Here is a 26,638-nt window from a genome sequence, read left to right as displayed (position 1 = left end):
TAAGGTTGGACTTGTTGTCCTTGGGAGGGGAAGCTTGTGATTGAGCCCACTGGGGAAAAGACATTTCTGAAATGGGTTTTCTGTCATGAACCAGATTTGATTAGAGAGTTTAAGGCAAAGGAACCCTTAGGTTGCAATGATCATAATATAATAAAATTCACCCTGCAGTTTGAGGGTGAGGAACTAAAAACAGATGTAACAGTTTTACAGTGAAGTACATGGATGTGCAGAGTCATGAGAGAGGAGCAGGTCTAAGATGATTGGAAGTGGACACTAGCAGGGCTGACGGTAGCAGTACAATGCAATACATAAAATTACAACAGTACTGTGCAAAATCGTTAGGCATCCTAGCTGTATATATGTGCCTAAGACTTTGTATGTATATTGTAAGTACATACACACAGTTGTACCATTCCATATTCAATAAAAGCCCTTGCAACATTCATTAGATAAACCTTTTGCTATTATTTTACTTGGATTAATAGTTCATGTGAGAATAACACTACCATTAAAATGGTGAAGAAGTGATCATTAATGGAGGTCTGAAAAGACTTAGAGTTTATGTGTAGATCACTTAACTGCTTGAGATCTTATTGAAGATAATCAAATAGACAATGGAACAGTGGCCTCTTACAAGAATGCATGGAGGTAAGTGCCATACAGAACTGTACGAAGCCTGGTTAACCCACACCTGCCATGTACAATTATCAGTTCCCAGCACCACTCCTTAGGAAGGATGTAATCTCTCACTCACACATGCACGTATATAAAATATAGAATGATACATAGAAAGGAAAAACAAGGTTGTTCTCACTAAAATTTAGATCTGTGTAGAATTATTTATTCAAAACATTCAAGATATTGTAATGATTTTGTTCTACCAATTTGGAGGAAATTTAAGGATTATTTGGGAATATAGTTTACAACTAATACATTGGAGACTTCTATTTGAATTGCTCCATTCAAGGCCATTAGTTCAAAGTGAGTGGAGGATAGTTTAGGGGAAATGTCAGATGTACGCTATTTTACAAAAAGAGTGGTGTATACCTGGAACACACTGTTGGGAGTGATGCTGGAAGTTGATACAATAGGACATGGATGTAAGAAATATGATGGATTATGGGCTGTGTAGGAGATGATCAAAAATAAGAACAAGTGTCAGGAAATGTAGAGGAGCATTGACCCAAAAGCAGAGCAGCAGAGATGACTATGCAGTGAGTGATAATGGTAGACTGCAGATTAACAATCCATGAGAGTTCACAAAACAAGACAGAACAGATACTAAGCACAACAGGTGCAAGGTAACGGAAGGCTAGGAGCAACTGGATGAGGCCAGCTGATTCAATGAGTGTACAGGGACTGTCGATGAAAGTTAGGTTTAAATAGGCTATGGGTGATGAGTTAGAAACGAGGCAGGTTACTTCTATTAGTTCAGTGGAGGCGAGGGGTGCCTGTTGTGGATGCCGGACAGGACCTCCACCACCCCCCTACCCACGGCCAGGCTCTGATGTCCCATAATGTTCTGAATTGGCTGGGGGAATTCTTTGATGAACAATGGATCCAAGGTGTAACTGGGCGGTACCCAAGAGCTTTTCTCCAGGCTGTATATTACCCATTGGTCCCGAGACTGCACAGCTCATCCACCATGATGTGAATTCGTCAACCGACAAACCGTGTACTCTGGACCACGTCCCGCCATCTTAGTTTCCAGAGGTATGGGCTCAAGAGAGTTGAGTGCTTCAAAGACAATGACTTTGAAGCAGGACACATGGAAGGTGGGTGTGATCCTGAGGCACATTTGCATGGATGGTAAGTGACTGGAGGTCTGTGATGGGTAATCTTGAAGGGGCCAATAAACCAGGGTAGGAGTTTCCTGTTATGGTCCAGTCCGGAGCCTGCATTCCGGGTCTTGATCCGGTCTGCAGACTCCGGACTCCGGGTCTTGTAGCCATCCCTCCTTTCACCCTTAAGCCCAAATAGGATCATCGTGGCTTAAGGAGGTGCACCTGAGACTTACTTGCTGGCAGGTGTATATAAGGGGCTCTGGGACTGAGTCTGGTTGGGTTGTTGTTTTGTTTGTTTTATACTTGTTGTTCTGTCTGGTTTGCCTTGTTTGTGCTGTGTACCTGGCTATCCTGTTTTGACCCTGGCTTGGAGTACCCACTGTTAATCATCTAGTTCTGTAAGTCTATTCTTGTAGTTACCCTGGACCAAACTCCATTCTGATCCCTTGCCTCTGTCAGGTAAACAGGCTGAACTGCTGTTGCCTGGTGGGGAGACTCTGACCCCTTTCCTATCCCTCTCTTCTGATGGGTTGTGCCCTGCAACCTGCCCAGGTGCTCCCTGTCTTGTCCAGGCCCCATGTTCCTGCCTGGGAGGTGGCCCTGCCCAGGAGATATGTGGCCTGCCCAGGGGGCTATCCTCCCAGCATTCCTTGACCCATCCCTTAGCCCAGCCAGGGTCCTGCCTTTGCCATGAACTCCAGGGTCCTGCCTTCACCATGAACTCTCTGAACCCCAGGACCACCTTTGCATGCCACAGTCTCCCCATCTTGTTCTATATTTTAGTTGTTCCTGTCCTGCCCCTAGTACTTCAGTGCCTGTGTTCTACATTTGGGTCCAGCCTCCAGGTCCCTGTGTGACACTTCCAGGAGTCAATGCACAGGGATAGTTCTCAGGTGGACATCTTGACCCAGTTCCCAGGCTGGAGTAGTCTGGCTGGGTGCTGATGACAGGTGGCCTTGCTGATGTAGGCACAGTTGGGCACTAGGAAGGACTCTGTGCCCTCTTCCAGGCACTGTTGGCAGAGAACCAGCACCCTGATAGATGGGACTGCCACTGTTGGCTCCTCTGTAGGAAACAACAGGGGATGGTAGCCATGAAGCACTTCAGAGATAATGTCCCCATGGCAGAGGAGGTGTGTAGATTGAGGGACAGATCGGCCCCAAGCAGACACTTCTTCCATGTGGAAGAGTTAGAGGCAGCAAAGCTTCTTCACTTGCTGATGACTGACCATTGATCTGTGAATAATCGCTAGAGGACAAACTCACTGAGCAGTGGAGGAAGGAGCAGAAGGTGAGATGAATTGTGGGCCCTGGTCTGACACAACGTCCCGAAGGAAGCCGTGAAGGTGAACTTCATGTTGGAGAACCAACATGAGTCTGCATCTCAGCGAATGATGGAAGTTTTGGGAGGGTATTGAAGTGGGCCGGCTGGGAGAACTGGTCCACCACTGTCATGATCACCATGGCCCCATTGGAAGGTGACAAACCCATGATGTCGGTCCACAGGCAACAAGGAACCTGTAGGGGCTTCAGAGGGTCACCAGTTTGGAGGACAAACAATGATGAACTGATGTATATCTGTGGTCATGGTGGGACATCCAAACAGTTGTTACAGAAAATCAGTCCATTGTGCACCTGGATGGCCAGTGAGGGTTGAGGAATGGGTCCACTGGAGTTCCTCACAGTGCAGGGCAACTGGCACATAGATGCTGCTGTCAGAGGTGTCAGCCAGAGTAGATTCATTCTGTAGGGCCTGGCAAATCTGATTCTCGTGGTTCCAGATGATTGAGGATCTGAGAGGATGGAATGATGGGCTGAGGGTTGATCGCCAATTCAGCGGGGTCAAACTGTTGTGCCTTAGTGTTCTTGGAACAGTGTCAGTATGAGATGAAATTGAATTGTTCAAAAAGGCAGACCCAGTAAGCCTGATGTAGGTTGAGCTGGCACGTCTGTTGTATGGATATAAGGTTCTGGCTGTCGGTCCAGATCAAGAAGGGCTCAGTATTTCCCATCAGCCAATGCTTTCATTCCTCCAAGGCCTATTTAAAGGCAAGTAGCTCCCTGTCTCCTACTCCATAATGGCCCTGCGTAGAGTTGGATAAGTGTGTGAAGGCACAAGGGTGTGACTTCCCCTCCAGTCCTCAGAGGTGTCAATGTCAGATGTGTACACCTCAACCACAAAATGTCTGGAGATGTTTGGATGTTGGAGAGTGAGAGCAGTGGTGAAGCATCTCCTGAGATCCTGTAAAACATGGTGCATGGCAGCAGGCTAGGTTATATGTCGGGTAGGTGAGCAGAGGAAGCAGTGATTGGGCTGTAGTTTCTAATGAAATAGTAGAAGTTGGAAGCCCAAGAAATGCTGTAGCTGTTTGAGGGAGCATGGTCAGGCTATGGTGTGCACTTCCCTTGAATCTGTGATTGGCCTTTGGATGAAAGAACATAACTCCGAAAGGAAACGACTGGGGTGTGGAACTGACGTTCTCTAGCTTGTAGTACAGTTGGTTTTTGAGGACACACTGAAGATTTGAATGTAAGTGACAGATATGGCCTTGAGGGTCCTTAGAGATGATGAGGAAGTTGTCAAAGTGGATGAATACATATCTGTGTAACAGGTCTCAGAGGATCTCATTTATGAAGGCTAGACTGCTGGAAAGTCCAAAAGGCATCACTGGTGGCGATAGGGTGTTCGGAATGTGTCTTCTCATTCCCCCCCCAGTGGATGCGGATCCAGTTTGTGCACAATGCGTAGATCAAATTTGGTGAAGATCTGGTCCTGTGGAATGTTTCCAATAGAAGAGGGTAGTTGTTTGTAATAGCAATTTTGTTCAGTACACTTTTTAACAAAGAATACTGCTCTGGCTGGGTACTGGGATGGTTGAATGAAACTATGCAATTGTGTTATAGTGATGGAATCATTCATGGCTTGGGTCTCAGGTGAGACCGGATCTACAGAGTGTAGTCATCTGAAGTTACAGGCAGGTGAGTCCCCTACTCAGCAGTGAACTGGATGACCAGGTGAAGTGAGGGTCATGAGTGGAGGGTCAGGGTAACTCAAGTCAAGTCAACTTTTATTGTCATTTCGACCATAACTGCTGGTACAGTGCATAGTAAAAATGAGACAATGTTTTTCAGGACCATGGTGTTACATGACACAGTACAAACTAGACTGAACTACGTAATAAAAAAACAACACAGAGAAAGCTACACTAGACTACACACCTACACTGGACTGCATAAAGTGCACAAAAACAGTGCAGGCATTACAATAAATAATAAACAGGACAGTAGGGCAAGGCGTCAGTCCAGGCTTTGGGTATTGGGGAGTCTGATAGCTTGGGGGAAGAAACTGTTACATAGTCTGGTCGTGAGAGCCTGAATGCTTCGGAGCCTTTTCCAAGACGGCAGGAGGGAGAAGAGATTGTGTGAGGGGTGTGTGGGGTCTGGATGAGAGTTGGGCTTAAACAGGCTGCAGGTGAAGAGTTAGAAACAAGTAGCAAGTGACACCTATGAGATGGGTGGAGGCTAGGAGTGCCTGCATGTGGAGGCTGGACAATAAGATCATAAGAAATAGGAGCAGAATTATGCCATTTGGCCCATTGAGTCTGCTCTGCCATTCTATCATAGCTGATATATTTTCCCTCTGAAACCCATTCTCCTACCTTCTCCCTATAATCTTTGATGTTCTTACTAGTCAAGAACCTATCAACCTCTACTTTAAATACATCCAAAACTTTGGCCTCCGCAGCCCTCTATCAATTGATTCCACAAACACTCTGTGGTTAAAGAAATTCCTCTTCATTTTTGTTCTAAATATCATTCTTCTAATCTGATTCTGTGCACTCTATTCTTAGACTCGCCCACTATTGGAAAAATTCTATCCACATCCACTTTATCTGAGCCTTTCAATATTCAGTAGGTTAAGCCCCAGTCTTTACCACAGCCTCTTGAGCTAAAAGTAACACCAACAATCTTAAAATTGGTGGAGGCCAAGTCAGCCTCAGAAGAGAAGGACATCTCCTGAGAATAGAGATGTGGAGAAATTTCTTCAGCCAGTAGGTAATGAAACTGTGGGCTACATTACCACAGACAACTGTGGCGACCAAGTCCTTGGGTATATTTAAAGTAGAGGATGATAGTTCCTTGATTAGTAAGGGTGTCCAAGGTTATGGGGAAAGGCAGGAGAATAGGGTTGAGATGGAAAATAGATCAGCCATTCCATCATGACTTGATGGGCCAAATGGCCTAATTATGCTCCTTTGTCTTATGGCTTAAATCAACAGTAATAGGTAATAATCAATGCACGAGATGTAAAATTACATACATACAGTATACCATCCAAATCAGTCATATATAAAATATTGTCACAAATTTGAGTTATTTAATCATCTTTCTCAACATACAAAGTTCTCTTGTGTAACTCTGTGGAGTTTAATTCTCAGCCTGCCATTATGATGCAAGATGCTAACATTCCCTTCTGCTCACGGCAGGTGTCCTACGTCAAGGCGATTGATATCTGGATGGCGGTGTGCCTGCTGTTTGTGTTTTCTGCCCTTCTGGAATATGCAGCTGTTAATTTTGTGTCAAGGCAGCACAAAGAGCTACTCCGTCTTCAGAGGAGGAAACGGAAGGTTAGTAACAACTTTTTTAACTCCATTCTGGACAAGGGTCCAAAGTCCTTCTATTCTGTCATATACTCCAGCCTCTATTGCCCAGTAAGAGTGCACTGGACACTCAAGCAGAGACTGTCAAACACATTTACAACCTTTGATCTCCCAGCCCCATAAAATTGAATCTCTGCCTTGCCTGTTGCATTTTTTCCTGTAATCTCTCCTGGCAATCCCCTTCAAACACACTTTACAACGTGACATTTACAGAAACAACTGAAGGGTAGCATGTTACAAACATTGGTGAAAAGTCTCATATTTAGGACCTATATAAGACTTTTGGTCCACAAGTAACATTCATGCATATGCAACTTCAGCAAGAATGTTTTTTTTAAGCTTGTGGAGGTCAGTGAAGCCCCACTGGCTAGACATGTTCATTACCTTAATAAATAACTTTCTGTCTCTCTTATTTCATCCCTTTTGATGAAAGAATGTTGAGGGGATGCTTGATGGAAATGAAAACATAGACACGGTGCGACGTAGCAATGGCTTGAGAAACAGCGAACCAATTTACGGGACTCTGGCACAAATCTACAGTTCAAATTTCAGGGTAAAATGACAAGCAGCTGTCCCATTTGTCATGTGATTTAAGAAATCATAACTAAAGAAGTTTTAGTCCTTTTGTTGAACCTCTTGTCTGTACCAATAGGACTTGTCACCCTTTGTAGTCTGTTTACTGTTCATTTGTGGTAAAACATGGTCCCATTTCAAGGTACCTATCTTGTTAGGTTTTTAGCAGTCACCATCTCAACTCCCAATCCACCCAAAAAAGTTTTGCACTTGTAAGGATGAAACAAATTGCATCTATCATTTTCCATTGAACCAGATGCGAATGAGTCAGCTTGAGGGGTTATGAACTGAATTAATGGAGATAAAAAGGGAGTAACCAACATCAAAAACAGGCCAAGTTTACTATTTCCATGAATCAGAATCAGGTTTATGTATCACTGACATATGTTGTGAAATTTGTGTTGAATGTATCCACAAAATGTGCTCTTTTTAAAATTTTATAGTAAAAGAAATGGGAATTGAAGCGTACCTTATATTTTGGAACCAAGGATCATATTTCTGATGGAATTCAAGGAGTATTTGGGGATGGTGTTCAACAGGCAGTACATGAAGACTTAAACATTAATAGTCATTCAAGTCTCTATTCCATCCCAAAGTATTTGTCATCCAGTAAACTAATCTTGATTGTTTTGACATTGCGGTAATGCTGGAAACTCAGATGTCATATTCCCATCCAGAAAGCCCATAAACAGCTCTTAAGCTTCATGGAATATCTCTCATTTTCTTCTTCAAATTTAATTAATAGGATTTTATCCAAATGGTAGAGAAGGACTCATTTTAACATCCCTTTTTAAAAAGAACTGAAATAGAAACAGCGTCCTTTTGTAATTAAAGTCAATTGGATCTTGAATAAAAGGAAAGCAAAATTTGTGTTTGTCCCAAAGAGGACTCCAAGCAATAAGTTTTTTATATTAAAATGTAAGTGAGATACTGTGGAGACACAAGAGACTGCAGATGCTGGAATATGGAGCAACAAAGGAACTGCACAAGGAACTCGGCAGGTCAAGGAGCACCTGTGCAGTCAAAGGGATGGCTGACATTTTGGATGTGATCCTGCATAAATCTTGATCTCGATAGGATCTTGAGCTGAAACACTGACCAGCCCTTTGCCTCCACAGATGCTGCTTGACTCACTGGGTTCCTCCATGTGTTAGTAAAATACTGTGGAAGTTGGAAGTCTGAATTAAATGTGAAATTCAGCAGGCAAGCATGCTCCTGTGGAGTGAGAAAATCCGAGATGACTCTGTATAGCACCTTCATAGGCTTTCATTTCCAATTTCCTACATCCACAGTAATCTCGAGGAAGTTTGTTGAGTAGGCACAGAATAGATATGCCTTCTCGTGATAAGCTATTGATGTCATTATTGCTGATTAACTGGACCCTGAAAACTCACACTCACTTCTCAATCCCACTTTATTTATTTGAGCACAAGGAGAACAGCGCGGACCCTGTGATCACACTGCTCTGAAGTTTGAACATATTAGTACAATTTCTATCCATGATTGATACAGATACTGACCAGTTTATAACCTTGTGTATATTCAGATTCCTTATTTGCGCGATCAATTACCTATTAGCCAATATAATCTACACATTAAAGACCAATAATACTTAAGAATTAGTAAGGTATTTCATCTATAGTGAGTGACACCCTAGCATCCTTATCTTGTCTCCGTATGCCAAATGACTCTGATCGCCATTATGGAAAGGGAAGTTGTGCTTGTCAAAGACCTTTCTTGCTTGAGCTGACCGCTCGCGATTTGTAAACCATCCTCACCTGGACATTATGTCAAGTCTTGCCTTATCGCAACTGCCACAATGTCACTAGAGTTTTTTATAGATCATGAGTAGCAATAAAAACGTAAAATCTCTAGCGAGGTCATAAGCTTCTTTGGAGCATTAGTTAAATTACCAGGCTAGATTGTTAGAACTTGCTTTCTTAAACCCATCATCCTCACTGAGACATAGGCTTCTGACAGCAGCTCACCAGAGTCCTCTGTCCTGGGAAAGGCTTTCAAGTTGGCCCCAGGTGTAGCCCTTCTTTGAATACCTTTCCTCTGAGGGATGAGATCTTTGGAGCTTCTGTTGGCAATTCTGTAGCTCTGGGATTTTGTGGAATGGGGTTCTGGACCCCTGCCCAACCCTCCTACTTCACATCCAGGCCTGACACTGTCCATGGTGGAGTTAGATTGTTAGAAACCTGAATTTAAAGTTCAGCAGCGCAGTTGTGGAATTGGAACTCAGTTAACTAAGTGTGTATTGATCACAAAACTACACATTTAACTATTGGAGTAGGAAATCTGTTGAACTGCCTAGTCCAACCCACATGTGATGCAAAACCTATTGCAAAGAGAACGGCTCTTAAATACTCCCTGAAATGGCCAAGAAAGCAATTCAGTTATATTGTGGCAGCAGTAGAGTCACAGAAAAGTAAAACACAGAAACAGTCCCTTCAGCCCTTCTAGTCTGTGCCAAACCATTTAACCTGCCTGCTCAGATCAACCTGCACCGGTACCATAGCCCTCCATATCCCTACCATCCATGTACCTATCCAAACTTCTCTTAAGTATTGTAATCAAGTTTGCATGAGCCACCTGCACTGGCAGCTCATTCTACACTCTGATGACCCTCTGAGAAAAGAAGTTTCCCTTCATCTTCCCCTTAAACTTTTCAGATTTCACTCTTAGCCCATGACCTCTATTTGCAGTCCCACCCAACCTCATTGGGGGAAAAAGACTACTTGCATTTACCCTATCTATACCCCTCATAGTAGTTCAAGAGGGCAGTTTTCTTCTTGCCAATGATGCCTATAGTTCTTTAAAATAGCTCCACGAAGTCAGAGGTGATGAGTAAAGATGAGTTCTTTTCGAATCTTGCGATTTCCCGATAACCATAACAGTAAATTAGAATCAGATTTAATATCACTGATGTAAATCATGAAATTTGTTGTGTTGCAGCAGCAGTACAGTGCAATACGTTAAAAAATCTTTAAGTAACAATAAAAAATATAGGTAAATAAGTAGTGTGAAAAGAGAGCAAAGTACGGAGGTAATGTTCATGGACAGTTCAACAATCTGACGGCAAAGGGAAGAAGCTGTTCCTAAAACATTGAGTGTGCATCCATGGGTTCCTGTATCTCTTCCCTGAAGGTAGTAATGAAAAGTGGCTGCATCTTTGATGTGGAGAGAAAATATAAATTGCATTTGAGATAAATCTCGTCCTTGAAATTGAAACTATTTAGGAGACATGCTTCATGAATACATTTATATCTATTGAAGGTCATTGTTGATAATTAATTATCAGAGAAATGAGAAGTGTACCAAAAATAATATAATGCTTACTGTTTTGAAATCAGTACATAGGTAGTGGTAGATAGATTTCAATACTGTTATATAATGATATACAGTATATATGCTTAATACATGCAGAAGATAGCTGCCACTGGATTTGGATGAATAGTGTTAAAAAAATTGATAATATATTACTGTGTGGGTTAACATTACAATTGATAGTGAAATTGTTATGTCCTGTAAAATGGAATTTGTGATCATTTTGTAATCCTCAAGAGGTCACAGCAGTTGGATTTTAATTATTGAAAACAAGGCATTAGAAAACCAGTTAAAGTGTGTTATGGAACTGAAGGCAAGTTATCAAGGCACTGGAAATTTGTAAAGAGGAACACACACAAAATGCTGGAGGCACTCAGCTAGCCAGGTAGCATGTATGGAAAGGAATAATGAGTCGACTTTTCAGCCTAAGATCTTTCATTAGGAAAGATCATCAAATTTGTACAGGTGGTTAATACTTTATGTATCCTGTAAGAACTATTATTTATATACTAGGGGCTGGATCAGACATGAATGCTGTAGTGATAGCAATTGCTGCCATTCAGTGGTCTACAATAGCAAATGTTTTTTGAAACATTCCAAATCAAACGATCTTTTTTTTTAAGCCCATTACACTACTGGGGTATAGGCCGCCAACAGAAGCTGCTTAGAGTCCTCTGACCTGGGCCACACTTTGACCCCGGTGTAGCCTATCTTCTAAGATCCCGCCTCTCCCCGGGGTGAGATAAATGGAGCTACTTTTGGTGTTTCTGTAGCTTTGTAGCTCTGTGCTCTTATGGGATGGAGTTGCTAGCCCCAAGCCCAATCCTCCTCCTTTTGCAGCTTAGTTTAAGACTGTCCATGGTGGAGTTAAGTATGTTTATCTAGGGGATCTTTACCTTTCCAAATGAAAGCTTTCTCAACGAGCTGCTGCATATGTTGTGAACAGATGGTATCTTTTTTCTCTCCGTACAAATAACTGACATGCAATATTTTTTCTTCTATTTATGTTATCCCTGGGCAAGTAGCTTCTTACGTTATTGACAGCATGACTCTCTGGAGCATGTTTTCTTTACGCTGTATCACATGCTGCAGAAATAGATTTCAAGTGATCTATCAAAGTAGAATAAAAATACAAACTAGGAGCAAGAGTAGGCCTCTCAACATTTGAAGTGTGATCTGCCATTTAGTACAACCATTACTGGTTTGACTACTGTATATCGTCAGAGCTATATTGCTCTTTACCTGCTTGAGGTTTGGAGAATAGGGGGGTGGGATTTCATGGAAGCCTATCGAATATTGAAAGGCCTAGATCAGGGGTCAGCAACCTTTACCACTGAAAGAGCCACTTGGACCCGTTTCCCACAGAAAAGAAAACACTGGGAGCCGCAAAACCCGTTTGACATTTAAAATGAAATAACACTGCATACAACGTTTTTTTTGCCTTTATGCTATGTATAAACAAACTATAATGTGTTGCATTTATGAAATTGATGAACTCCTGCAGAGAAAACGAAATTACATTTCTGCATGCAACAAAAACATTTTGAACTCCGAAAAAAAGACGTTGGGTTGAAAGTTACTTTTAAGTAAAATATTCAATGTCTATTTGAGTCCTTCTTGTATTTATGAAAAACGCCGAACTTAAATTTTCCGCCAGCAGCAAACCAAAAATAACGTCAGCCAGCTGTCATCCTGAAAAATGAAAGGACTATTTCACTGAACTATGAAAAAATATGAATATAAGTAAAATAATAGGCAATTAAAATATTTATCATACTTGGTTAATGGGATTTCTGCTCCTGGACCTCAGCGCACAGCGTCTGCACATCAGGGCTGTATGATGTCACCTTCATCTTTACACAGGATCGCAAGCTGTCATCTGTGAGGTTTTCAATATCACTCCATTTGTGTTTCTGAGCAAGAACGGCCTTCTGACGGGCAACATCTTCAAGGTCTGCTGTCAAGCGTCTAAACTTGGACACCCATATGTCTTTGTCGGCTATGTCGGCCAGTTCCATCTCAAGATCAGGTTGACTCACACCTGCCAATGCAGTCGTATTCAGTAGGGAAGGATCGATGCTTAAGGGAGTGACCGGGAAGGATAATGTGTTTTTTTTCCTCTCTGAACTCACAGAAGCGTTTCCCAAACGATGTTTGCATTGCGATGATTGCAGAATGTAAATACTCCGAAATTATCATGTCGTGACCTTGTTTGAACTCTCTCAAATTGGGGAAGTGGGACAAAGTGCCTTTCTGTAAATCTCTGGCAAGCACTGTCAACTTGCGCTCGAATGCCAAAACATCCTCCAACATGTGCAGGGCTGTACGTCCTTTCCCCTGAAGAGCTGTGTTCAGCGTGTTCAGGTGCGCTGTCATGTCTACCATGAAGTGTAGCTTTTCCAGCCACTCTGGCTGTTCCAGCTCAGGAAAGGTGAGCCCTTTGCTGCCCAGGAAAGTTTTCACTTCTTCCAGACACGCGACAAAGCGTTTCAGCACCTTCCGTCTGGACAGCCAGCGATAAAAACACATTGTAGCGGTGTCAGTAAACTGCAGTCAAAGATAGCTTTATTCGAACTAAACAGCCTTGCTTTTAAGCCTCCCTCAACCCAGCCCCCATGGACGCAGATGCTGCAAAAGACGCGTACTCACAAACCCCCGTAGGCTATCTCCCTTAGCCGGAATGCCGGCTAATTGTGAGCCGTTTCGGATGTGGCAGGAAATGTACAAGATCACCATAATTACATTTCAAAAGCTAACAAACTAACATAAAATACATTTTAATTAAATACTGACCAATTATTTCCCAAAGCCACAGGGAGCCGCAGCACAGAGGTGAAAGAGCCACAAATGGCTCGGGAGCCGCAGGTTGCCGACCCCCGGCCTAGATAGTGTGGACGTGGAGAACATGTTTGCGATAGTGGGAGAGACTAGGATCAGAGAGCACAACCCAAGAATACAGAAGTGTCCCTTTAGAACAGAGATGAGGAGGAATTTCTTTAGCCAGAGAGTAGTGATTCTGTGGAATTCATTGTCACAGGCAGCTGTGGAAGCCAAGTCTTTAAGTACAGTATATTTAAGGCAGTAGTTGATAGGTTCTTGATTGGTCTGGGCATGAAGGTATACAAGTGGAAGGCAGGAGACTGGGGCTGAGAGGAAAAATGGATCTGCCATGATGAAATGGTACAGCAGTCTTGATGGGTTTAATCCTGCTCCTATATCTTATGGTGTTAATAGTTTCTTACCTGAAGCTGCGAGTTCCTAACCGCTTTAGGAACTGCAAAAAGCAGCCAGATCTATGGAATTTATGGCCACAGATGGCCATGAAGATCATGTCACTGGGTATACTTAAAGCAGTGATTACTAGGTTTTTGATCAGTAAGGGCAGCAAAGGTGATGGGGCAAAGGCAGGGAAATGAAGTTGAGAGGGATAATAAATCAGCCATCACGGAATTGTAAAGCAAGTTCAATGGGACAATTGGCCTAATACTGCTTGTATGTTTTATGGTCTTATGGTCAGGAAGCACTTCAGGTTATGAGGAATGTTGACCACGCCAAAAGGAGCAAGAACAATGTACCTGGTCTACAGGCCATTCTCATCACCTTCAGAAAGATGGTTTAGCATAGTGGTTAGTGTACTGCTAATACAGCAGCAGCAGCTTCAAATTCTGGTTCAATTCCCGCCTCTGCTTGTAGTTTTTCCCATGACCGGTTAGGTTTCCTCCTGCACTCTAAAGATGTGCGGGTCAGAGTTAGTGAGTTTGGGCATGCTATGTTAGTGCTGAAAACTTGCACAATCCTCGCTGATTAAACTTGACACAAACGGCGGATTTCACTGTAGGTTTTGATATACATGTGACAAAAGAAGCAAATTTTTATGTTTCTTTTTCTTTATCTTTGATTTGCTCTTGCTCAGTTTGTATTATACCTGAAGATTTATAGTCATTACACTGACCCATTTGGAGGGTTCATTGGTAAGTTTGTACTGTTTTCAATGAAAATAAGATAAAATAACTTTAACCAAAAGCACCAATGGCATCACATGATCAGATTGACCATAAGGCTTAAGACCATATGACATAAGAGTAGAATTAGGCCACTTGGCCCATTGAGTCTGCTCTGCATTCAGTCATGGATGATTTATTATCCCCCTCATCCCTATTCTCCTGCCTTCTCCTGTAACCTTTGACACCCTGACTAATCAAAACCCTATCAACCTCTGTTTTAAATATACCCAATGATTTGGTCTTCACAGTTGTCTGTGGCAACGAGTTCCATAGATTCACCACCCTCTGGCTAAAGTAATTCTTTCTCACTTCTGTCCTAAAGAGACGTCCTTCTATTCTGAGGCTGTGCCCTTTGATCCTAGATTTCCCCACAATAGAAATAGAGAGAGATTTCCTCTCCACATCTCGTGATTGACCTATCTGGCTGCTTTTTGCAGTGCTCAGTGTTTCTACATGAGTCTTGCTAAAGTGGTTAGGAACTCGGCTTCAGGTAAGGAACTCTTAACACCATAAGATATAGGAGCAGGATTAAGCCCATCAAGTCTGCTGTACCATTTCATCATGGCTGATCCATTTTTCCTCTCAGCCCCAATCTCCTGCCCTCCGCTCGTATCCCTTCATGCCCCGACCAATCAAGGATCTATCAAGAAGAAGAAGAAAGCCTTAACTCCGAGTCGAGTCATCTGGACGCCATTGTGATGGCGTTTTCTCAGCTGGCTTTGTTTTTATGAAGCCGAGTTGCTAGCTCTATGCTCAACCCAGCGTGGATGGAAAGCGTGCAAGGGAGCTGGCTGGATTTGAACTTGGGAGCCTTTGCTCCGAAGTCTGGTGCTGATGCCACTATGCCACCAGCCAGCAAGAACCTAACAACCGCTGCCTTAAATATACTATACATTAAGACTTGGCTTCCACAGCTGCCTGTGACAATGAATTCCACAGAATCACTACTTCTCTGACTAAAGAAATTCCTCCTCATCTCTGTTCTAAAATTGAAGACATTTTCATAGATTCACTTGAATGGGGTTGGAGTTGGTGGTTCTTGAAGATTTGCATCAAACACAGTTGAATAACATTTATCTGAACTGTAGAATCTGTGAAATAATTCAATGCTCCAGGAGAATTGTTGAAATAGCAGTTTGCAATCATTGACTTTTGATTGGATTTGGAAATTTTGAACACCTAATGGGGCCCTTATCCGTGGGAGCAATTGGTGTAAAAGTATTAACTTCTTACCTCCAAATAGCAGAAAAATGCTGATTTTACATTAATTCGTGAATGTCCTACTCTATTATTTTTGAAGGCAACACAAGTGAATCTGCAAATGCTGGAAATAAATAAAAAAGCAAAATGCTGGCAGAACTCAGCAGGCCAGACAGCATCTGTGGGGGGAGGTAGTGATGATGTGTCAGCTGCAGATGCTGCAAATAAACTACCGCCTCCCATAGATGCTGTCTGGCCTGCTGAGTTCTGCCAACATTTTGTGTTTCTATTATTTTTGACTAAGCTTTGTAGAGCTTGGACCCGTGAATACTCTGAATGTTACAGGTGGACATCTGGTGTATCAGGAAGTTTCTGTACAAAGAAACAGGAAAGGCAGATCAAACTAAACCATCACTGTACAATCCACTGATTCTCAGATTGTAATGGAACCAGTCATGTTCCATTGTGCTTGCACGAGCAACCCTTGGCATAATAGCAGGATAATAATCCACCAGAATCTTGGCTCAATGCAGTAAAAGACCAAGGAAAATTGGATTCTTTCTGAGCTAGCAATTTGTTTTAACTAAATGTTATGACATTATCTGACATAACTTAATTAATTCTACATTACAGGATTAATCCTGTACAGTTGAATGAGTCACTAAAAACTAATTTACATAGGAACTAAGCATGTAAAATACGTCCTTCAGATTTAGATTTTCCGTAATTATTTCTACCCATCAATTCTATCTCCTTTGTACATTTTTTACAATTTTATTTAATTACTGATGACCCTTCACTTTGTCTCCCTCTTCCATCTCCCCAAAAGCCTTGGCTGACACTTAGATTCCTGGTATCTCATTCCAAGTTCGAAGTCCATTTATTATCCAAGTCTGTATACCGTACTCAAACTTGAGATTCATCTTCTTGCAGGCAGCCACAAAACAAGGAAAGGCAATAGAATCCATTGAAAACCCCCACACACAACAAAGCTCGACAAATGTCCACTGGGCACAACAAAAAAAAACAAATTGTGCAAGTAATAAGAATGGTAAACAATTTATAGATAGAACATGGCCTGCGGAGTTCCTAGAGGAGTGCCACAGGCTGTGGAATCAGGCCCGTGCAGAGATGAGTGAAGCCGGTCCAGGAGCCCAGTGGCTGCTGGGCAATAACTGCTCCCGAAGCTGGCAGTGTGAGTTCCAAGACTTCTGTACCTCCTGCCCAATGGTAGCAATGAGAAGGAAAGAAGATGAGTCTGAGTCGAACTCAGGCAGATGGGACAGGTTCAGATTGGGGATTTTGACTGGTGTGGAGCAGTGGGGCTAAACACTGGTTTGTTTACCACATTGACCTCTTAATCTGGCTCGATGCTTTAAGTGATGTGGAGTAGCGGGGATGGACATTGGTTGTTTCTGCTCTCAGACCTCGACCCCTTACGTCTTACGTTCCTGCCTGTGAATGGGAGCATTTCCTCAAAGTGCTCCAGTTTCCTCCCACAGTCCAAATATAGTAGGTTCATTGGCCACTGTAAATTGTCCGGTGATTAGTCTAGGGTTAAATAGGTGGGCTGCTGGGTGGTGCAGCTCATTGGCCCTAAGGGCCTGTTCTGCACAGTACCTCTAAATAAAACTTTTAAAAATTAGCCTTCTCTTTACCTGTGATTATGAAGACACGTGTAGACCAGATCAGGTAGGGACAGCAGATTTTCATTCCTAACAGACATGAATGTACTTGGTGAGTTTTCACACTAAAACAATAATTTCACAGTCACCAATACTGATTTCAGCCTTTTAAATCTGCATTGAATTCATGTATTTAAATTTCCCAGCCATTGTGGTATAATTTCTCCAAATTGCCATCCAGTGGTACTAGTACCATACTGCTATGTCCCAAAAGCTGAATGTAAGTGTATTTAAATCATAATAGCATCTGAATAACTTCACATTTTAATGGGTATTGGTTTCAATGAAAATGGTTACAATCCCACTGTTTTATACCCTTACAATATTAAATGTGGTGTACTAGCAGTCAATTTTAATATGTCATTTCCCTTATTTTATTTTCAGTTATTTTCCAAACCTATTGAGTGAATCTGTACAAAAATCTCCAGGTATCTGCTCCACTATTTAATTCATGAATGATGATCTTCATTTCTATATAAGGGAACAAGGAGAGTTGATCAGCAGGTTGATATTAAGGGACCAACCCCTCCTTTTTTCCCCAAAGAGAATTTGGTTATTTCAGTGTCAGTTGATGAATGAGAAACAAAATATATCTGAATCTGGGAGATTTTAGTTTTTCAAGACGCTCACCACAATGAAATTTTGTACTCCTGGTCTCAGATTTAATTGGTTGAACAGATGACAAAGAATTAGGTGAAATGGACAAATTTCAGAATAAATTTGGCCGAGGTTTACGGTTACTGAGGGGAGGGATGAACTAAATTGCCCTTTCTTTCTTTTATTTGTACTCAATTCAAGAAGAGAATGTATATACTGACATGAAGTAATACATTTTTAATTCTATTTTTTTTTCGGAAGTGAGTAATATGGATATTGCAATAATTTATCTTAAGAGAGTAACATTAAAGGAGTTACTTGAAGTCTAAAATTGTGTGCAATGTGCCCAAATTTACAATTTTTCAATTAGGAAAACATGGCAAGTAAATCTCCCAAAAATGATGTTGGATTCGCAATGAACACAGTGCATGGAAAGTATTATTTGGGAACACTAGAGGGCACTCTGGGATTCTCCTTGATCAGTGAAACCAAAAGAGACGTTGAGAAAGTTGAATGAAATCCAAGATCATTTACAAAAATAAGAGCCTTGTAAATCTGCACAAAACTGCATTCATAAGTAATTGTAATTTGAACCCAGCTTTGGGGCCAACCACCACAGACAACAGGAGAGGTACCTTAGAATTGTGTCCAATTTGAGGAGCAAAATATGAGATTTTTACTCAATGTGATCCATTTGTAGATCCCTTGTGATGGTTGTTCTGTATGTGTTCCTGTTTTCAATGTCTCAATGTCAACACTATCTCTTTTAATGCTCTAACATTCTTGTGTTATCTAAATGAACTCCCCTGATTTTGTATAGAAGAGCTTTTGTGTTTAATATGGGTCAGTGCACTAATAACAAGTAACATTACAGACTGAGCATCAGTTCTGCTGGGTATTTTACGTGAAAAATCGTCAAGTCAAAAGATATCTCAATTGTTATGAAAAACAATTTGATTCTTCCACTTGATATGTCATTTTTTCTGCTTTTTATCCCTTTTAAGACACCCTTTATATTTCAGTTAACAATCAAAACTAAAACGCTTAAGTTAGCCATTGCAACTGACTAAAAATGCCTCTGGAAGTGAATCATTTCCAAAGGATTTCTCAGTTGAAGTTGCAAGATGTGTTTTTAATACTAACTGCCTATGAAATTTTTGCCTGTTACTTTAATGAACCTATTCACACCAGCATGGAATTCATAGAATGGTGTCAGAGTGTTAATTATTATATTGCACAGCAGGATTTCAACCTCTGTATCATTGCTACCACCTAACTTTGATAACAAATTTACATTGAACTTTGAGCTTTATTACTTTTGCTTTCCTTACACCTCATTTACTCAGTACTCCACTGAAGAGGGAAAAGAGTTTGTGCCTCCATACTTGTGAATAGTCAGCATTGTTGGGTTTAGTCAACCACTTAACCCTTCCCCTCCCTCCGACAAGATCGGACATTTTCAGCAAAATCAGGTGGTATCTGTGGAATTATTTGGTTCCACAGGTACCAGGTAATGTCACAGAATAACAGTGAACTGCTGATTGTTCTGTGTTGATGGGACAAACAAAGCCAGAATTTACTTCTTGTTGTTCACTGCCCTTGGGAAATTGAGCCTGAGCTAGCTGCTTGAAGCTTGTGCAGTGTCCACAGTGTTTTGGGTGGAGAATCTAAGACTTGCATCAATACCTCAAATTTTGAAGGAATCACTATGACTTGGGGTTGATGAAATGCACTGTATTTTGTGTATAAGGATAAGCGGAGCACTTGTGGCCTGATACAGTCGATAGTAGACCGCATGATACAGTGCCAGAGCCCAGTCTGGTTCCCAGTTTGTGACAAGTACATGTGAGAACAATATATGGATGCGTATGTTAGAAGCAAGAGTTGGCTGTTCATCCCACTTCTCAAATTGGTAGTTCATCCGAGAATGATTGCAAGAATGAAAGGGTTAACATATGACAAGGATTTATTGGCTCTGGGCCTGTACTCACTGTAGTTTAAAAGAATGAGGGGTGGGGGGGGGGGGGGAATCTCATTGACATCTATTACATATTAAAAGCCCAAAATAGGAGAGGGTGTTTTCTGTATTGGGGGAGTCTAGGACCAGAGGGCAGCCACAGCCTCAGAATACAAGGATGTCCTTTTAGAACAGAGATGAGGAAGAATTTCTTTAGCCAGAGGGTGGTGAATCTGTGGAATTCATTGCACAGATGGCTGTGGAGACCAGGCCACTGGGCATATTTAAGGTGGAGGTTGCAAAGTTCTTGATTATGGGAGTGTTAACAGCTTCAGGGAGAAGTCAGGAGAATGGGGTTAGGTGGGAAAATAAATCAACCATGATGGAATGGTGGAGCAAACTCGATAGGCTCCATGGATTTATCCTGCTCCTATGTCTAATGGTGCTGTAGTCTTCTGTAATTTATTGATGATCAATGCTAATCTGATGATAATCTCAACCTGTATTCCTGCCCTCTTCTTTTTATAAATTTTCATATTATTTCCTTACATTGCAGAAGCTAGCCATTCAACCCATCAGTGTATGCTGGCTTCCAGAACAATCTCATTGATCCTGTTATCCCACTTATGCCCTTGTGAGTTCAGTGAATCCCCCTCTCACTGCTTCCGCTCTGCAATCCCTGCTGCCCTCTGACTCTCTGAACGCGTGCTCACTCAGACCCACTACCACAGCATTACTTGCCATTTCCAACGGGATCCCTCCGCCAAACATCCCTTTCCCTCGCCCCATCCCCCCCCTTCCTGCTTTCCACAGGGATCACTCCCGACATGACTTCCTAGTCTATTCGTCCCTCTTGGTACTGATCTTTGCAAGCAGAACAAGTGCTACACCTGCCACTATACCACCTCCCTCACCACCATTCAGAGCCCCAAACAGTCCTTTCAGGTGAGGTGACACTTCACCTGTGAATTTGTTGGGAATGTCTACTGCATCAGGAGCTCTTGGTGTGGCCTCCTGTATATCAATGAGACCTGACGTAGATTGGGAGACCGCTTTGCCGAGCACCTACACTCCATCCACCAGTGAAAGCGGGATCTCTCTGAGGCCACCCATTTGAATTCCACTTCCCATTCCAATATGTCAATCCATGGCCACCTCCACTGCTGCGATGTCTGGGTAGCCTCCAACTTCGTGGTATGAACATTGCCTTCTCAGACATCCAGAAATGCCCTCCCCTGTACCATTCCCCATTCCCATTTCCCTCTCTCACCTCAGCTCAATCATGGGCTGATCCAATTCTTCCTGTCATCCCCACTCACCCCATACCCTCTGATGCCCTGGCTAATCAAGAACCTATCTATCTCTGACTTAAATGCACCCAATGACTTGACCTCCACAGCCACCCGTGGCAACAGATTCCACTGATTTACTACCCTCTGGGTAAAGTAATTACTCCAACTCTATAGTTCTATCTCTGTTCTAAAAGGACATCCTTCAATCCTGAAGTAGTGCCCTCTTGTCCTAGGTTCCCTTGGAAATGACTTTTCCATATCTAATCTGTTCAGGCATTTTAACATTTGGAATGTTTCTGATATCCCCCCTCATTCTCCTGAACTCCAGGGAATACAGCCCAGGAGCTGCCAGATGTTATTCATATGGTAACCCTTTCATTCCTAGAATCATTCTCGTGAATCTTCTCTGAACCCTCTCCAATGTCAGTATATCCTTTCTTTAAAAAAAAAAGGAGCCCAAAATTGCACATAATACTCCAAGTGTGGCCTCATGAGTGCCTGATACAAGCTCAACATCACATCCCTGTTCTTATATTCTCCACCTCTAGAAATGAATGTCAATATTGCATTCGCCTTCACCACCAACTCAACCTGGAGGTTAACCTTAGGGTATCCTGCACAAGGACTCCCAAGTCCCTTTGCATCTCTGCATTTTGAATTCTCTCCCCCTCTAAGTAATAGTCTGTCCATTTATTTCTTCCACCAAAGTGCAAGACCATACACTTTCCAACATTGTATTTCATTTGACACTTCCCATTCCCCTAAACTATCTAAGTCTCTCTGCAGGCTGTCTGTTTCCTCAACACTACCCGCTCCTCCACCTATCTTTGTATCATCAGCGTATTTAGCCACAAATCCATTAATCCTAAAGTCCAAATTATTGCAACACACACAAAATGGTACTGGAACACAGCAGGCCAGGCAGCATCTATAAGGAGAAGCACTGTCGACGTTTTGGGCCAAGACCCTTCATCAGGACTAACTGAAAGGAAAGATAGTAAGTCTTTCCTTTCAGTTAGTCCTGACGAAGGGTCTCAGCCCGAAATGTTGACAGTGCTTCTCCTTATAGATGCTGCCTGGCCTGCTGTGTTCCACCAGCATTTTGTGTGTGTTGTTTGAATTTCCAGCATCTGCAGATTTCCTCATGTTTGCTGTCCAAATTATTGATATACATCGCAAAAAACAGCAGTCCCAATACCGACCCTTATGGAACTCCACTGCTAACCAGCAGCTAGTCAGAATAGGATCCCTTTATTCCTGCTCTCTGTTTTCTGCCAGTCAGCCAATGCTCCACCCATGCTAGTAACTTCCCTGTAATTCCATGGCCTCTGATCTTGCAAAGCAGCCTCTTGTCAAAGGCCTTCTGAAAATCCAAGTACAGCACATCTACTGTATCTCCTTTGTCTACCCTGCTTGTAATTTCCTCAAAAAATTGCAGTAGGTTTGTTAGGCAGCATTTTCCTTTTAGGAAACCATGTTGGCTTTGGCCAGTCTTGTCATGTGCCTCTAGGTACTCCATAATCTCATCCCTGACAATCGATTCCAACAACTTCCCAACCATTAATATCAGGCCAACAGATCCATAACTTACTTTCTGTCTCCCACCCTTCTTAAATAGTGAGGTAACATTTGCAATTTTCCAGTCATCCACTACAATGGCAGAATCTATTGATTTTTGAATGATTATTTTTAATGTCTCCTCAGTCTCTCCAGCTATTTCCTTCAGAACCTGAGGATTCATTCCATCAGGTCCAGGAGATTTACCGCCATTAAGCTTCCTGAGCACCTTCTCAGTCATAATTTTTACTGCACAAACTTCTTCCTTAACACTCTTTAATGCCCGGTATACTGCAGATGTCTTCCACCGTGAAGACTGATGCAAAACACGCATTCAATTTCTCAGCCATCTCTGCGTCTCTCATTTTCTTTTGGTCTTATATCTACCCTTGACTCTCTTTTACCCTTTATAGACTTAAAAAAGTCTTTCATATCTTCTTCAATTATCAGTTGCCAGCTTCCTTTCATAATTCATCTTTTCCTTCCTAATGACCTACTTAGTTTCCTTCTGCAAGTTTTTAAAATGAAACTGATGTGCAGATGAAGGGTTTCGGCCCAAGACATTGACTGTTTACACTTTTCCATAGATGCAACCTGACCTGCTGAGTTCCTCCAGCATTGTGTGTGTGTGTTGCTTCTTTCTCCCTGTGATCTATTTTCACTCACATGCCTATTTGATTCTGCCCCCACCTTCCTACACTAGAGGAAATTTACAGTGGCAAATTCTTCAGTCGAATCTGGATGTGGGAGGGAATTAGGCACCTGGAACTGGGGGGGGGGGGGGTAATCTGAGCTATCGGAGGGAGAACGTGCAAATTCCACACGGAGAGCACCCAAGGTCAAGACTGAACCTGAGTCACCTGCACTGAGGCAGCAGGATGGCCTGCTGAACCATTATGCTGCCCCAGAAACCACACTTACCAAATGTCTGACAGGTATCCATCAATGTAAGTGTGGGCTCTGGCGGGGGGGGGGGGGGGTGGGGATCCCTGTGTATTTAAAGCTGAAACCCTGATTAAATTGGTTCTACCTGTTAAAAGCATGGGGAAATTAAAACAAAGATACACGTGTAGGTAACAAAACAGAAAATAGCAGGAGTCGGATTACTAGCAATCATAGGTCATAGGTTAAGGGTGAAAGGGGAAATGTTTAGGGCAAACATGAGGGGGACCTTCACACACAGCTTGAAATGAACTGCCAGTGGAGGCCATGAATGTGGTTTCAATTTCAACATATAATAGAAGTTTGGATAAGTAGCTGGATGGGAGGGATATGGAGGGCAATGGTCCCAATGTAAATTGATGGAACTAGGCTGATTAGTAGTTCGGCACAGATTAGATGGGCCAAAGGGCCTGTATCTGTGCAGTGGTGTCCTATGACTCTATGACTTGGCCATTCAACCCCTCTACCATTCAATGACTGACTTTTTTTTTTTGCCTCTGCACCATTTCTCTCCACTGACCCCACATCCCTAATTCCTATTCCACAATAACACACAAAAATTGTTGGAGGAACCCAGAAGGTCGGGCAGCACCTATGTAAATGTTTCAGGCTGGGATCCTTCATTAGAACTGGAAAAGGATGGGCGAATAAGCCAGAGTAAGAAGGTGGGGAGAGGGGAAGGATTACAAGCTGGAAGGTGAAGAGAGATGAGGGAAAAGGTGGGTGGGTGAGGGATGAAGTGAGAAGCTGGGAAGTAATAGGTGGGAAAGGTAAAGGACTGAAGAAGAAGGAATCTGATAGGAGAGGAGAGTGAACCATACAGAAAGGGTTCTCTCTCTCTCCCCCCTCCCTCCCCCCCCCATATATATTTCTAAGGCTTTTGCACAATACTTTATTCCTTAGGCCTGTCCCCATCTCTTGCCAAATGGCTGAATCGGCAATATTAGCTGGACTTACTCCAAGGTTTTATAATGGTGTATCTGAAGTAGATGATATGAAATAAGACACAGATCTGCTTATACTGCATCTGCACCATGCTATACTTGGCAATGACAATCATTATCATTGTTCAGCATTTAATACAGCAATAGATTGCATAAGTTTATACAACTCAGAAACAGGATTTTCAACCCACCATCTCCATCTTCACCATCAAGTTCCCATCTACACTTACCACATTTAGCAGCACTTTGTCCATAATCTTTGATGCTTTGGCAATCAAGTGCTTGTCCATATACGTCTTAGATGTTGTGAAAATACCCCCTGAGACAGTGCATTCCAAATTCTACATGGACTTGGGTGAAAAAAATCCACCTTCGAGTTCCCTCTGATCTTCTTTCCTCTTAATATGAGCTCAGGACCTCTAATTTTAGATTCCTCCGCTATGGGGAATTGTGGCCTATTGTCTACACTATCGTATTTTTGTATACTTCTATTAGGCCCACAATGATGGTATCAATCATTTCAGAAATGGTCATTTCAGTGGTTAGCACAACACTTTAAAGTTCAATTCCCATCGCTGCCTGTAAGGAGTTGGTGTGTGCTTGCTCTGACCCTGTGGGATTCCTCCTGGTGCTCCAGTTTCCTCCCACATTCCAAAGACGTACCGGTTGGTAGGTTACTTGGTCATTGTAAATTGTCGTGTGATTAGGCCAGGGATAAATCAGGGGTTGATGGGTGGCATGGCTTGAGGGACCAGAAGGGCCTATACTAGATTGTATCTCAATAAACAAAAATAAATTTCTAAACACTTGAAATTATTGGGAAGGATCTATATTTAATCCATGAGTCACAATTAGATTTTCTCATGTCCATTTGACTGCTGAGTCTGTGAAATAAATATAACAAAACAGCTGTAATTATAATGCTAAAACTATAAAGGTAAAATTTATCTACTGACCCTTAAAATACTGAAGAATAAAAGTGAAAAAGGCCATTGAGAGAAATGACTGAAGTAGAAGTGAAATTTCTGCACTGAAGACTGTAAGCCAGAGGAAAATATAACAGGGTAGGTTATTTTGTAGGGGGAAAAAAACAAAGTAATTTTGGTCAAGAATAAAAGGTAGATCAAATTCAGCAAGCGGTCTAAAGTGGTAAAAAGCTGTTGTTCTTACCGCACCCTGGCTCATGTAATTAATGTTAACTCTTTGCAATCTTCACAGGATGATGAAGTGAGGGAAAGTCGCTTTAGCTTCACTGCATACGGGGTGGGACCTTGCCTCCAATCAAAAGATGGAGTCACTCCGAAAGGGTCAATCAGCACATCCCAACCTTCAGCAAAAGGCCAGGAAGATATGAGGAAACTCTTCATTGACAGAGCAAAGAAGATCGACACAGTGTCGCGAGCTGGTTTTCCGCTAGCCTTTTTAATTTTCAATATTTTTTATTGGGTCATCTACAAGATTCTCAGACACGAGGACATCCACCAGCAGCAATAGTCAGAGGTTTTGACAGACAGTTATTTAAGCCCGGAAAGCATCCAAGTGTGATAAAGAGCTCATTTCTTAGGCCAGGAAAATTCTTCTTTAATACATTGAACAGTGATATTGGGTGAAACTATGCAAATCTAAAGAGGAACCTAAGTGAATAAACGTAAATGAGTCATCCAGTTCTTTCTGCATTTTCACATCACGTGGAGTACTTGAGGAAGGGATTGGTCATGTGAGCTAAAAGTGATAGGCAAAGTAAAACACAGACTAAAATTATGGTAATAATCCTTTCCTTTTTATGTTTCTATATGACGGTTTCCAGTTTAGAGAAAGCAATAAAAATATACTGCAGACACATGAAGAGAGGAACCACGGTAGAAAAAGAAAAGGAATACCTCGGAGAGAGTGTGGGAAATGTGTGGGACCGAGTGCTGTGAGATACCAGTACAAAGCAGAATGTAAATACAGACAAGGCACAAAACATATTGTATGTAAAATATACTTAAATTAATGTATATGCAGCTGTAAAGAGGGGGATAAAGACAGTAAAGCAAGACAATAGAACAAAAAGAAACAGAACTGGAGACGAGTCTTGCAAGAGGTGTTCTGCTGCTAAAGTAGGATTGTC

At 42.2% G+C, this 26,638-nt stretch overlaps 1 protein-coding gene across 1 annotated transcript in view; it reads left to right on the top strand.

The window, feature by feature from the left end:
• glra3 (glycine receptor, alpha 3) overlaps window positions 1-26,371 on the top strand; it is a 171,775-nt gene extending 145,404 nt beyond the window's left edge. Inside the window, exons 7-9 of the mRNA XM_059973820.1 lie at window positions 6,271-6,411; window positions 10,055-10,066; window positions 25,744-26,371. Coding sequence (XP_059829803.1) covers window positions 6,271-6,411; window positions 10,055-10,066; window positions 25,744-26,019 — 429 coding nt within the window. The 3' untranslated portion in view covers window positions 26,020-26,371. The remainder of the gene's footprint in view (window positions 1-6,270; window positions 6,412-10,054; window positions 10,067-25,743) is intronic.
• Window positions 26,372-26,638: the final 267 nt, after the last annotated feature.

Source organism: Hypanus sabinus, chromosome 7 (assembly GCF_030144855.1).
Source record: "Hypanus sabinus isolate sHypSab1 chromosome 7, sHypSab1.hap1, whole genome shotgun sequence".
Taxonomy (NCBI): Eukaryota; Metazoa; Chordata; class Chondrichthyes; order Myliobatiformes; family Dasyatidae; genus Hypanus; species Hypanus sabinus.
This window is presented reverse-complemented; position numbering and strand designations above follow the sequence as displayed.